At 46.3% G+C, this 13,081-nt stretch overlaps 1 protein-coding gene across 2 annotated transcripts in view; it reads left to right on the plus strand.

Annotated features, from left to right (window-relative positions):
• PACC1 (proton activated chloride channel 1) overlaps positions 1-13,081 on the plus strand; it is a 54,359-nt gene that overhangs the window by 16,110 nt on the left and 25,168 nt on the right. The window contains exons 2-3 of one of the 2 annotated variants that reach the window (XM_075337990.1): positions 7,251-7,353; positions 12,243-12,452. In XM_075337990.1, the coding sequence (XP_075194105.1) occupies positions 7,251-7,353; positions 12,243-12,452 (313 nt within the window). Of the gene's footprint in view, positions 1-7,250; positions 7,385-12,242; positions 12,453-13,081 lie in introns of those variants that run through there. The other variant, XM_075337991.1, reaches the window with a different exon arrangement.

A 13,081-nucleotide genomic window follows, 5' to 3' on the forward strand; every position in this document is an offset into this window, starting at 1 on the left:
TACATACATACACACATAGCTCTGCTACATACATACACACATAGCTCTGCTACATACATACACACATAGCTCTGCTACATACATACACACATAGCTCTGCTACATACATACACACATAGCTCTGCTACATACATACACACATAGCTCTGCTACATACATACACACATAGCACTGCTACATACACACATAGCACTGCTACATACAGACACACATAGCTCTGCTACATACATACACACATAGCTCTGCTACATACATACACACATAGCTCTGCTACATACATACACACATAGCTCTGCTACATACATACACACATAGCTCTGCTACATACATACACACATAGCACTGCTACATACACACATAGCACTGCTACATACACACATAGCACTGCTACATATATACATACATACACATTGCTCTGCTACATACACACATAGCTCTGCTACATACATACACACATAGCTCTGCTACATACATACACACATTGCTCTGCTACATACACACATAGCTCTGCTACATACATACACACATAGCTCTGCTACATACATACACACATAGCTCTGCTACATACATAGCTCTGCTACATACATACACACATAGCACTGCTACATACACACATAGCTCTGCTACATACAGACACACATAGCTCTGCTACATACAGACACACATAGCTCTGCTACATACAGACACACATAGCTCTGCTACATACAGACACACATAGCTCTGCTACATACATACACACATAGCTCTGCTACATACATACACACATAGCTCTGCTACATACATACACACATAGCTCTGCTACATACATACACACATAGCTCTGCTACATACATACACACATAGCTCTGCTACATACATACACACATAGCTCTGCTACATACATACACACATTGCACTGCTACATACACACATAGCACTGCTACATACAGACACACATAGCTCTGCTACATACAGACACACATAGCTCTGCTACATACATACACACATAGCTCTGCTACATACATACACACATAGCTCTGCTACATACATACACACATAGCTCTGCTACATACATACACACATAGCACTGCTACATACAGACACACATAGCTCTGCTACATATATACATACACATTGCTCTGCTACATACACACATAGCTCTGCTACATACTTACACACATAGCTCTGCTACATACATACACACATAGCTCTGCTACATATATACATGCATAGCTCTGCTACATATATACATACATACACACATAGCTCTGCTACATACACACATATCTCTGCTACATACACACATAGCTCTGCTACATATATACATACAGACAGACACACACGCGGCTCTGGGGCCCAGCACATACGGCACGGGGGGGGGGAGGGGTTTGCAGGGAATACACCTAGGGGGGAGAAGAGCCCATACAGCTCACCAGGGCCCATAAATCGGGGGGTGGGGAGGGCACATACCGCTCAGGTCACGGTGGAGAGGGGGCCCACACAGAGCCGGAAAGAAGCACTGTGCTGGGGGTCGCTGGCTGGCACTGCAACTCTCATCTGTGGGATGAGCAGGACGCCGGCCGGTAGCTCCGCCCACAGATTAAGTTCAGCCAGGAAGTCTTTGCTCCTTAAAGGGACGGCGCTGCAGATTCCTACTCGGCCCGGGGGGCAGCAGAACTAAGGCGAGTGGGTCCTGGCCAAGGGTCACCAGAACTGACGAGGCCGAGTGGGCCCCCCCGGCTCTCCAGGGCCCCGGCATTTGCCCGGGCACTGATGAGGGCAATCTGACCACGCGCCTCCCGGAGCCTGGAGCTCCGGACAACAGGTCAGATTGCTCTCATCGGTGACCGGCCAGCAAGGACGCCCTGAGCCAGGCGGGCCGGTCACAGAGAGTAGGCGGGCCGGATGTGGCCCGCGGGCCGCCCCTTGCCCAGGTCTGCCTTAGACCATGGGTCCCCAATTCCAGTCCTCAAGGGCCGCCAACAGTGCATGTTTTCAGGATTTCCTTAGCATTGCATGGGTGTTGGAATCATCAACTGTGCAGGTGATTAAATTATCACAACACCCATGCAATGCTAAGGAAATCCTGAAAACATGCACTGTTGGCGGCCCTCGAGGACTGGAGTTGGGGAACCCTGCCTTAGACCGAGAGAAAGGAGATTTGTCAGCTCACCTGCTGTCTGAGTGTTGAAGTCCACAAATGCACGGCATCCACCGGGAGGTCCCAGCCGGTAATACGAGTAGGGCCGGCTCCAGGTTTTTGTGGGCCCCGGGCGGAAGAGTCCCAGTGGGCCCCATCCACACACAGACACCAATACAAACACGTACATATACATATTTAAAGACAAACTCACAAAAATACATATAAACAGACAAATCTATACAGTCATATACACTTACAGACACACACACAACTCTGCTACATACAGACAAACACACACAACTCTGCTACATACAGACAGACAAACACACACAACTCTGCTACAGACAGACAAACACACAACTCTGCTACAGACAGACAAACACACAACTCTGCTACATACAGACAAACACACACAACTCTGCTACATACAGGCAGACAAACACACAACTCTGCCTGTATATAGCAGAGTTGTCTGTGTTTGTCTGCCTGTAGCAGAGTTGTGTGTTTTTCTGCCTGTATGTAGCAGAGTTGTGTGTGTTTGTCTGCCTGTATGTAGCAGAGTTGTGTGTGTTTGTCTGCCTGTAGCAGAGTTGTGTGTGTTTGTCTGCCTGTTGCAGAGTTGTGTGTGTTTGTCTGCTTGTATATAGCAGAGTTGTGTGTGTTTGTCTGCCTGTTGCAGAGTTGTGTGTGTTTGTCTGCTTGTATATAGCAGAGTTGTGTGTGTTGTCTGCCTGTATATAGCAGAGTTGTGTGTGTTTGTCTGCCTGTAGCAGACAACACACACAACTCTGCTATATACAAGCAGACAAACACACACAACTCTGCTACAGGCAGACAAACACACACAACTCTTCTACATACAGGCAGACAAACACAACTCTGCTACATACAGGCAGACAAACACACACACACAAGTCTGCTGCATACAGACAGACAAACACACACACACAAGTCTGCTGCATACAGACAGACAAACACACACACACAAGTCTGCTGCATACAGACAGACAAACACACACACACAAGTCTGCTGCATACAGACAGACAAACACACACACACAAGTCTGCTGCATACAGACAGACAAACACACACACACAAGTCTGCTGCATACAGACAAACACACACAACTCTGCTGCTCTGTGGGGACAGCACCCGCGGCATCGGCGGGGACAGCACCCGCGGCATCGGCGGGGACAGCACCCGCGGCATCGGCGGGGACAGCACCCGCGGCATCGGCGGGGACAGCACCTGCGGCATCGGCGGGGGGGGAGGATTGGCAGGGCATACATCTGGGGGGGTAGAAGCAGCTCACGGGGGCCCATAATGGGGAGGCGGGGAGGGCACTTACCCGATTAGGTCACGGTGGAGAGGGGGCCCACACAGCGCCGGACAGAAGCTCGCCTCCTTCATCTGTGGGACTGGAGAAGGCGGTAGCTCCGCCCACAGATGAAGTTCAAACCAGGATGTCTGCGCGCCTTAAAGTGACGGCGCCGCAGATTGCTGCCGAGGACTGCGGTCCCCGGAACTCGGCCGGGGGCAGCAGAACTGTAAAGGCGAGTGGGCCCCGGCCAAGGGACAGGAGAACTGACGAGGCCGAGTGGGCCCCCCCCCCCGGCTCTCCAGGGCCCCGGCATTTGCCTGGGTTTGCCGGGTGCTGACGCCGGCCCTGAATACGAGGGTAAGGAGTAATGGAAGAAAGGATCCGGCACGATTATATTATAAAAACATCAAAAATCTTTATTTCCATGGTTAAAAAAGTACCTGTGGAGACCAAGCGGTGTACCTCACAAGAGACTAAGGATTTCCTTAGCATTGCATGGGTGTTGGAATCATCAACTGTGCAGGTGATTAAATTATCACAACACCCATGTAATGCTAAGGAAATCCTGAAAACATGCACTGTTGGCGGCCCTCGAGGACTGGAGTTGGGGAACCCTGCCTTAGACCGAGAGAACAGTGTGATCTGATCCACGTCATACTCTCTCCGGTCTGCAAAAAAAACAAGGAGAAAAATTGTAGGAAAAAATACCCTGACTATAAATAAATAAATTGCAAGTGCTTAATAACAGGGTACTTAGTATATACATTTTTGCAAAAAGGTAAGAAGCTGTCTCACCTCGTCACGGTGTACCCATCTGAGACAGTCCCTAACCTACTAAAGTTAAAAACATATTCTGTACCTGACTTGTGTCATGTCAAATCTTCAATATGAATGGTAAGGTGGTCAACTGGTGTTTTTGGTGTTTTTTCTCTCCGGTCTGCGCAGCAGGACCTTTACACCTAACACTTCAATGGTTAGAGCCATCCAGGTGGACGGTCCTCGCCTTAGATCTCCAGCACCATTCACCCACTAGAGTGAGACGGCGCAGGGAGGGAAGATGGACCAGTACCAGAGAAGGTCCTCTCCACAAGGCTGCTGAAAACTGGCTTACAAGTCTGTGGCGAATGAACCTTATACGTGCAAACAGAAATTGGACAGATGTCACCGGCTGTCTTGTATTATGCGACACGATGATCAAAGCAGAATGTATTGCGTATTCAACTAGGGGGGACCATACTGACCAGCCACACAATACCCCTTAAAAGCAATCCACAAGCAATGTCCTCCTGGACCTCATCAGGGGAGCTAACTCATGTAGAGCGCAGAGAAAACTTCATACAAGGATGCCAATTTGCAGCAAGCCTTCAATATCTGACTCATAGGAGCCCCTCACTGCCCACGAAAACTTTCCTGCATCCCCCAAATGGGCCGCAGTGCTATCACAGTCAATGGCTGACCTAACAAGGTTTCCCAGACTCTGGTCTCGGTCATTGAGTGTCTGCCTATTTCTTCATTCCCATCTGGGGCTCTCTTGTTTCCCAGGCTAAATCGGACTTTCTAGTTCATACGCTCCCTCATACTTCGACACTACCCCCCAGTGTATTGCCCCTAGCTCAGGCGCTTCTGGAGCCGGTTTCTGGAGTAGGTCTTTTTCATCTCGAGCTGCTACTCTATTCAGATCTGGGTCTGATCCATCCATGGTGTCCAGACCTCAATTGCAGCTATAGAGTGTTTACTTATGCCAACAACCGCCTGGTACCCTGTCCACCATCCACAGTCAGTCCGACCACAAAGCACGTCGCTGACCACATGAACAGTCCTAGTTCTCTCTCTGCTAACAAGTGAGTCAGATCCACTATCTATCACGTACCACATGGCTGAGTGCAGCAGCGGTCCAACTGCTCTATGCACTATCCTATGAGTCAAAACCCACCAGCTGCCATGAAACTCATGGCTGATCGCAGCGTGGCCTAGGATAATGTCTTTGCTTCAGCCAGCCTTCTTGCCTGTTAGTCGCCACTTGCCTCTTCTTTCTTAAAGAATTCGGATTACAGCATATCCTTCACCAGCTACGGACAAGGTATAACAGCGCCTCTTTAGCATAGTAACCATTCCCAAACATCACAGAAATTAATCCTCTTCTCCTTCTTCAAGAATTTGAATCCTCTTCAATAATTCTAGTCGTATTCTGGTCTTTACTTCCCAGTGACTAGTTCTCGACCCTCAAGTGTAGTGGACATTCAGACATGCCGTTCTAGCCTTCAGCTACTTGGGTGAGATAGTTTCCTCTCATTCCGTTCTTATTCTTCTCGTCCCCTTGTCAGGCTTCTAAGATACATTGTACCTGGTCAGAATGTTTCTCAGCACCCCTATCTGTCTAGGACAACCTCCTTAGACACCTGGATTCCTTGTTCGTGATCCAGAGAGTCGTTTTAATGGTTTTCTGTTCTGGTTCTGCTCTATCATCATGGACGCATATTGGGCAAGGGACAGAGTGACCTCACCAAGATTCCAGCTCTCTCCACCTGTGACTGGGGCCTCCAGGACCATTTGTTGTCAGGTCTCTGTTTGGTAGTCCTCAATGTGGCGTTCCTCATTATCTGTACTTACCCTTTCCAAGTTTTACAGCGTTTATACCTTCTTACCCTTTTTTCTTGGCATTTCTGGGCCTAGGCAGTAAGGACTTACGTAACTGGCATTACAGTGGCCAGTTTCCGATCTCAAGATCTCGCCTGTGCTCTTCCTTTATTTCTAGTCCTTTCTCTTCCCACACTTGTGGACTGCCTTGGGACGTCCCATAGTTTCCGGAGTCCCCTAATGAAGCGATAGATGATTTTGGGTACTCACCGTAAAATCTCTTTCTCAAAGCCTTTTTTGGGGACACAGCACCCGCTCTTCTTAGATTCTCTGTTGGGCTAGTCTGTATTTTATTTCAGGTTGCTTCTCCTTCTGCTCTCACACTAACTGATCATCTTGGTTCCAGTTTGTGGGTCTATCCTACTGAGGAGGAGCTCACTTTTTTTCTTGCTTACGCCCCTTTTCACACATGTGTTTTTTGCCATCAGTCGCAATCCGTCGTTTTGTGATAAAAAGGATCCAGCGCTGGATCCGTTTTTTTTCTCATTGACTTGTATTAGTGAAGGATTGCGACGAATGACCTCACGTTTCATCCGTCGTTCAACGGATCCTTCGTTCAACGTCCACCTGAACGTTTTTTTTCTGCGTTGAAAAAACGGACAGCGACAGATCCATCTGTTGTTTGTTATAATGGAAGCCTATGGGTGCAGGATCCTTCGCTATCCGTCAAATGACGGATTGTGGCAACGGAACCGTTTTTTCACCCGATCATGCTCAGATGAGGTGTAAATCATTCCTAGTCAGAATATCTCTCGCTCTCTCGCATATGAAGTGCCTTTAATCATTTCTCCTGTTTGTGTATACAGCTATGTTGGTTATCCTGCCTATCTAACCTTCAGCAATTTAATACCATTCATGTGTCACTATAATTTCCGTAATGACTCTAACCCTTCTAATATTACGGGTGATCTACCAAAAATGGAAGTTATTCCTTGATCAATGGAGGTCGGTGTAATGTAAACCGATCCAGAGAAGGGGGCATTGGAGCGACAGAGTAACCAAAGTAGGGTTAGGCTGTAAGTTGCATTCTTGATGTAACCCCTCTAGGAGAAGTGTCGTGTCGTGGTTGGCGCCTTCTGGTGTATGTATTTGGTCAATGTAAAGGCCGCACTGCTTCATAATATCTTTATATGGATGGTCACTATGGCATGTTTTTTTTTTGTTCCCAGTTGAGTGAAGAATTCGAGCAACCACCGGAGGATGCGGAGATCTTGGAGGACCTGGATGAAGATCAGGATGACCAGGAGGACCCCAACTCCGATACTCCGCCAGGTGATCTTATAACTCATCACCAGAATACCCAGTAAGGGAATATAACTGTGGAGTTAAAGGGTTAATTCCGATCTGGAAGTGAGCTAAAAACGAAAGTGGGAACACAAATTGCTCCTGCATGTAGGAGAAACATTTTACTACTGGTTATATAAAGTTAAAATTCTTTCTAGGGAATCTGTTAGCAGGTTTTTGCTATGTAATAAGAGAGCAGCATAACGTAGGGGCAGAGATCCTGATTACAGCAGTGTCACTTACTGGGCTGCTTAGTGCAGTTTTTATAAAATCCCTGTTTCATCAGTAGGAGACTTCTTGGACTGCTACCGTGTAGCCCACCCCTGCCTCCATCACTCATTGGCAGCTTTCTGCCTATGCACAGTGTACATAGAAATCTACCAATCAGTGATGTGGGGGCAGAGTTATACAGGGCTCAGCATTCCTAGAACTGGTAGATCTGCAGCAGATAAACAGTTTTTAGTCAAAACTGCAGCAAGCAGCCCAATAAGTGATACATTGTTCAATTCAGGGTCTCTGCCCCTACATCATGCTGCTTTCAGATGGGATAGCAAAAAGCTGGTGATGGATTTCCGTCAAACCGACGTACAATAAGGCATAAATTCTGATAATACAGCACAGTACTGCAAATTAATGGGACAATTAAAAACACTGGGCAGAGAAAACATTAACCAAGTAATTCTGTGTTCACAATTGCCGAATATAGAAAATTATATTCATATATCCCATAATATATTTTATTAGCAAGGAACTAATAAACCCACCCCAGATTAAATACGGTAATTTTAGTTTTAGAGAATTGCTCTGTTCCCCGACTGCAGTTTGTTTTGAAAAAAAACCCAAAACAAACAGTCTGTGCTTTACTCGCCCTCCAGCGCCGAGTCTCTGCTGCTGCTGCCGGTGTTTTTGGCTGCAGCGCTGACATCACGTCAATAGCTGAACTAATCGGTCTGCCCAAGCTGCTCCGAGCCATTGAGCTCACTCATTGGCAACCGCCCTGCCGATGTGACGTCAATAACAAATACTGCAACTGAAAACACTTTTTTTAAAAAGCAATTTCTCAGTCCTGTTATTTAGCAACTAGTATAATATACTGTGTATCTCTCTATATATATATATAATATTGCCTTATTCTGTCTGTCTGTAACGAAAATGACGTCATTACAGTGACAACCGTCGCATTGGCCGCTGGGCTCGGCCTGGCCCCGCCCCCCGCACAGATTGGCGGCTCGGCCAGGCCCCGCCCCCGCACGCATGGCCACTTGGCCAGGCCCCGCCCCCTCAATCATTAACTACACAATAAATTCTAGAATACCCGATGCGTTAGAATCGGGCCACCTTTTAGTTATTGTTATAAGGTCTCAGGTTTGAATGAGCAGGTGTGTTACATTTGGTGTTATCTCTCACACACTCTCTCATACTGGTCACTGGAAGTTCAGCATGGCTCCTCATGACCAGAAATTCTCTGAGGATCTGAATAAAAAAGAATTGTTGCTCTATATAAAGATGGCAAAAGATATAAGAAGATTGCAGCACGGCTGCAAAGACCATACAGCGATTTAACAAGTCAGACTTCACTCAGAACAGGGCTCGACATGGTCGACCAAAGAAGCTTGAGTGCATGAGCTCAGCATCATATCCAGAGGTAGTCTTTTCATAATATACATATGTGTGCTGCAAAGTTTACAGGGGTGGGGGTCCGCCTGTCAGTGCTCAGACCATATGTTGCTCACTGCATTACATTGGTATTCATGGCTGTCATCCCAGAAGGAAGCCTCGTCTCAAGATGATGCACAAGAAAGCCACAATCAGTTTTCTGAAGACAAGCAGACTAAGAGCATGGATTACTGGAACAGTATCCTGTGGTCTGATCAGACCAAGATAAACTTATTTGTTTCAGATGGTGTCACCGCGTGTGGCAGCTTCAGGGAAGGAGAACAAAGACAAGTGTTGCCTGCCTACAGTCAGGCATGCTGGTGGAAGTGTCATGGTTTGGGGCTGCATAAGTGATACTGGCTGTGGAGAGCTACAGCTCATTGAGGGAATCATGAATGCCATCTTGTACTGTGACACCCTAAACCAGGGCATGATCCCCTCCCTCCTGAAACTGGGCTGAAGGGCAGTATTCCAACATAACGACTCCAAACACTCCTCCAAGACGTCCACTACCTCGCTAAAGAAACTGAGGGTAAAGGTGCTGGACTGGCCAAGCATCTCCAGAACCCTATTGAGCATCTGTGGGGCCTCCTAAAACTGAAGGTGGTTGAGAGCAAGGTCCTCTTCCATCCTCTGATGTCATCATGGAGGATGGAAGAGGATCCAGCCGCTCCTGTGAAGCTCTAGTGACCTCCATGCCCAAAAGAGTTAAGGCAGTGCCTGAAAATAATGATGGCCTTACAAAATATTGACTGGGCACAATTTAGCAATTTTCACTTAGGGGTGTACTCACTTTTGTTGCCAGGGGTTTAGACAATAATGGCTGCGTGTTATTTAGAGGGCACCAAATGTACCCTGTTATACAAGCTGCACACTGACACTGCACATTGTATCACAGGGGCAGATCTTCAGTGCTGTCCCATGAAAAGATGTAATAAAATACTTATCAAAATGTGAGGGGTGTACTCACTTTTGTCATAAACTGTGTATGTATGTATAATATATATATATATATATATATATATATATATATATATATATATATATATATATATATATATATATATATATATATATATATATATATATATATATATATATATATATATATATTATAAAAAACCAATGTTACATCTTTGAATACTTGGACATGAAGTTTTATTTGCACAAATGAGAAGGCACAAATTTAGAATATTTTAATCTGACATTTTTTACCATGAAAACATTAAACCCCAGCAATAATGTGTAAATCTCGCCTTTGTGTGATCTACAGAAGCAGCCGGTCACATCCATACAAACGCTCTTTGTTGTCAGTTCATGGGCAGATTATTAGTCATATGCCGGGACGCCAGTGTGTTCTCGTAGACTGTGTATAACAACATAGACACCAATAATAGCCAATAGAAAGGTTACAATATTTTTATTTATAGAGGAAATTTAATAAAAACATGATGGGGTTTCAAATAAAAAAGAGTGAACACACAGGGCAGCACAAAACAGGAGGAGATGTATAGGGGGCATGATCACAGAGCCAATATGAACCCCTGATGTAGGCTGGTAGCAAAACTTGTCGGGACCTGACATCATTCAGACAGGAGGAAATGTATAAGGTGCATGATCAGAGCCAATATGAACCCCTGATGAAGATTGTTGCGGAAACATGTCGGGATCTAGCATCATTTTGATAGATGTTTAGAGTGCATGATCACAGAGCCAATATGAACCCCTGATGAAGGCTGGTGCCAAAATGTGTTGGGACCTGGCATCATTTTGATAGATGTATAAGGTGCATGATCACAGAGCGAATATGTTCCCCTGATGAAGGCTGGTGCCAAAACATGTCAGGACCTGGCATCATTCAGACAGGAGGAGATGTGTAGGGAGCATGATCACAGAGCCAATATGAACCCCTGATAAAGGCTGGTGCCGAAACGTGTCAGCACCTGGCATCATTCCTACAGGAGAAGATGTATAGGGAGCATGATGTAGAGGGAGCATGATCCCAAAGCCGATATCAACCCCTGATGAAGGTTGATGTTGAAACGTGTCGGGACCTGGCGCCATTCTGACAGGAGGAAATGTATAGGGTGCATGAGCCAATATGAACACAAGTGTGCAATGTGAACAAGTACATTTATAAAACAAAGTAGATGATGCAAGTTGTATAACCTGTGTGCATCTTCTGTTGGAATGGCGGCAGATCCTGACCTGTTTCGGCACGAGCCTTCATAAGGGGTTCATATTGCTTCTGCTTGATTATCCTCCCTATGCAACTCCTCCTGTCGGAATGGCGCCAGGTTCCAACACGTTTCGCCGACAGCCTTCATCATGGGTTTATATTGCTTCTGTGATCATTCTCCCTGTACATCTCCTATCGGAATAGCACCAGGTCCCAACACATTTCGCCGCCAGCTTTCATCAGATATCCAAATTGTCTCTGATGATGCTCCCCATACATCTCCTCTTGTTGGAATGACACCAGGTCCTGAGGCGTTTCGCCGCCAGCTTTAATCCGTGGTTCATATTGCCTCTGACCATGCTCCCTATACATCTCCTCCTGTGGTTTTGTGCTGCCCTTTGTGTATATTTATTTTTTCCATTTGAAACCCCATCAAGTTTTTAATAATTTCCTCAATAAAGAAAAATATTTGAACCTTTCTATTGGCTATTATTGGTGTTTAGGTTTTCTATGTCCATCCACCATATCCATACGTAATAATTTACTGATAACTTGGGTGTTGTAATATATTATTTCTACAATTTTGTGTTTGGTTTTTTTTTTTGTTTTTTTTTTCCCTTTTTCCTTATAGAAGGTTCTCCGTTCCTCACACCCTCCGTTACGATTATTATTTATTTTATTTTTTTTCTTTATTTATTTATTCTACGCAGCCAATTACTTTTTTTTCTGGAGACGGATCGAGCAGACATTCCAAATCTCCATGTTGCACATCACAGGCATCTAGACAGTAAATTGCCCTCTTCTTGAGATCTCCGGAGTTCCTTCAGTCCTGTCCTTTTACCTTTTTCTTATTACCTTGCTTGAAGGGGTTTCCCGGGCATATAACATATTGACCGTTCATCATTATCGGGTCAGTGGGGGTCCATTATCGGACCCCTCACTATCCAGCTGTTATAAGCTCCATTGCCAAAAGCAGCAGCTCTGCTCCTATTTTCTGGAATTAGTGTTTTAGTAATTCATGGTTTTGATTTGCATTCTGCAGAGCGGGATTTGGACAGAAGCAGCCCCTCGGTGCGGTTCAGCAGGACGTGTCTGAAGAACGTCTTCTCCGTGCTGCTCATCTTCGTCTACCTGCTGCTCATGGCAGTGGCCGTCTTCCTAGTCTATCAGACCATAACAGACTTTAGGGATAAGCTTAAACACCCGGTCATGTCTGTGTCCTACAAAGAGGTCGATGTGTACGAGGCTCCAGGTGAGTGGGCGTGTGTTTATCCATGTGACCTGTAGTAGAGGAAAGGGTTAAAGAGGAACTCCAATCTCAAACATTTACAGCATGTCCACCGTATATGCTAGAAATATATTGTAAGTGTGGATCCCAACAATAGGACATTTTGCGAGAAAAGGCCTCATCATATGGGGTGATGTGCAGGAGCTGCGTGATGAGGATGTGCAGGAGCTGCGTGATGAGGATGTGCAGGAGCTGCGTGATGAGGATGTGCAGGAGCTGCGTGATGAGGATGTGCAGGAGCTGCGTGATGTGGATGTGCAGGAGCTGCGTGATGAGGATGTGCAGGAGCTGCGTGATGTGGATGTGCAGGAGCTGCGTGATGTGGATGTGCAGGAGCTGCGTGATGAGGATGTGCAGGAGCTGCGTGATGTGGATGTGCAGGAGCTGCGTGATGAGGATGTGCAGGAGCTGCGTGATGAGGATGTGCAGGAGCTGCGTGATGCGGATGTGCAGGAGCTGCGTGATGCGGATGTGCAGGAGCTGCGTGATGCGGATGTGCAGGAGCTGCGTGATGCGGATGTGCAGGAGCTGCGTGATGTGGATGTGCAGGAGCTGCGTGATGAGGATGTGCAGGAGCTGCGTGATGAGGATGT

The sequence above is a fragment of the Anomaloglossus baeobatrachus genome, chromosome 3 (assembly GCF_048569485.1).
Source record: "Anomaloglossus baeobatrachus isolate aAnoBae1 chromosome 3, aAnoBae1.hap1, whole genome shotgun sequence".
NCBI lineage: Eukaryota > Metazoa > Chordata > Amphibia > Anura > Aromobatidae > Anomaloglossus > Anomaloglossus baeobatrachus.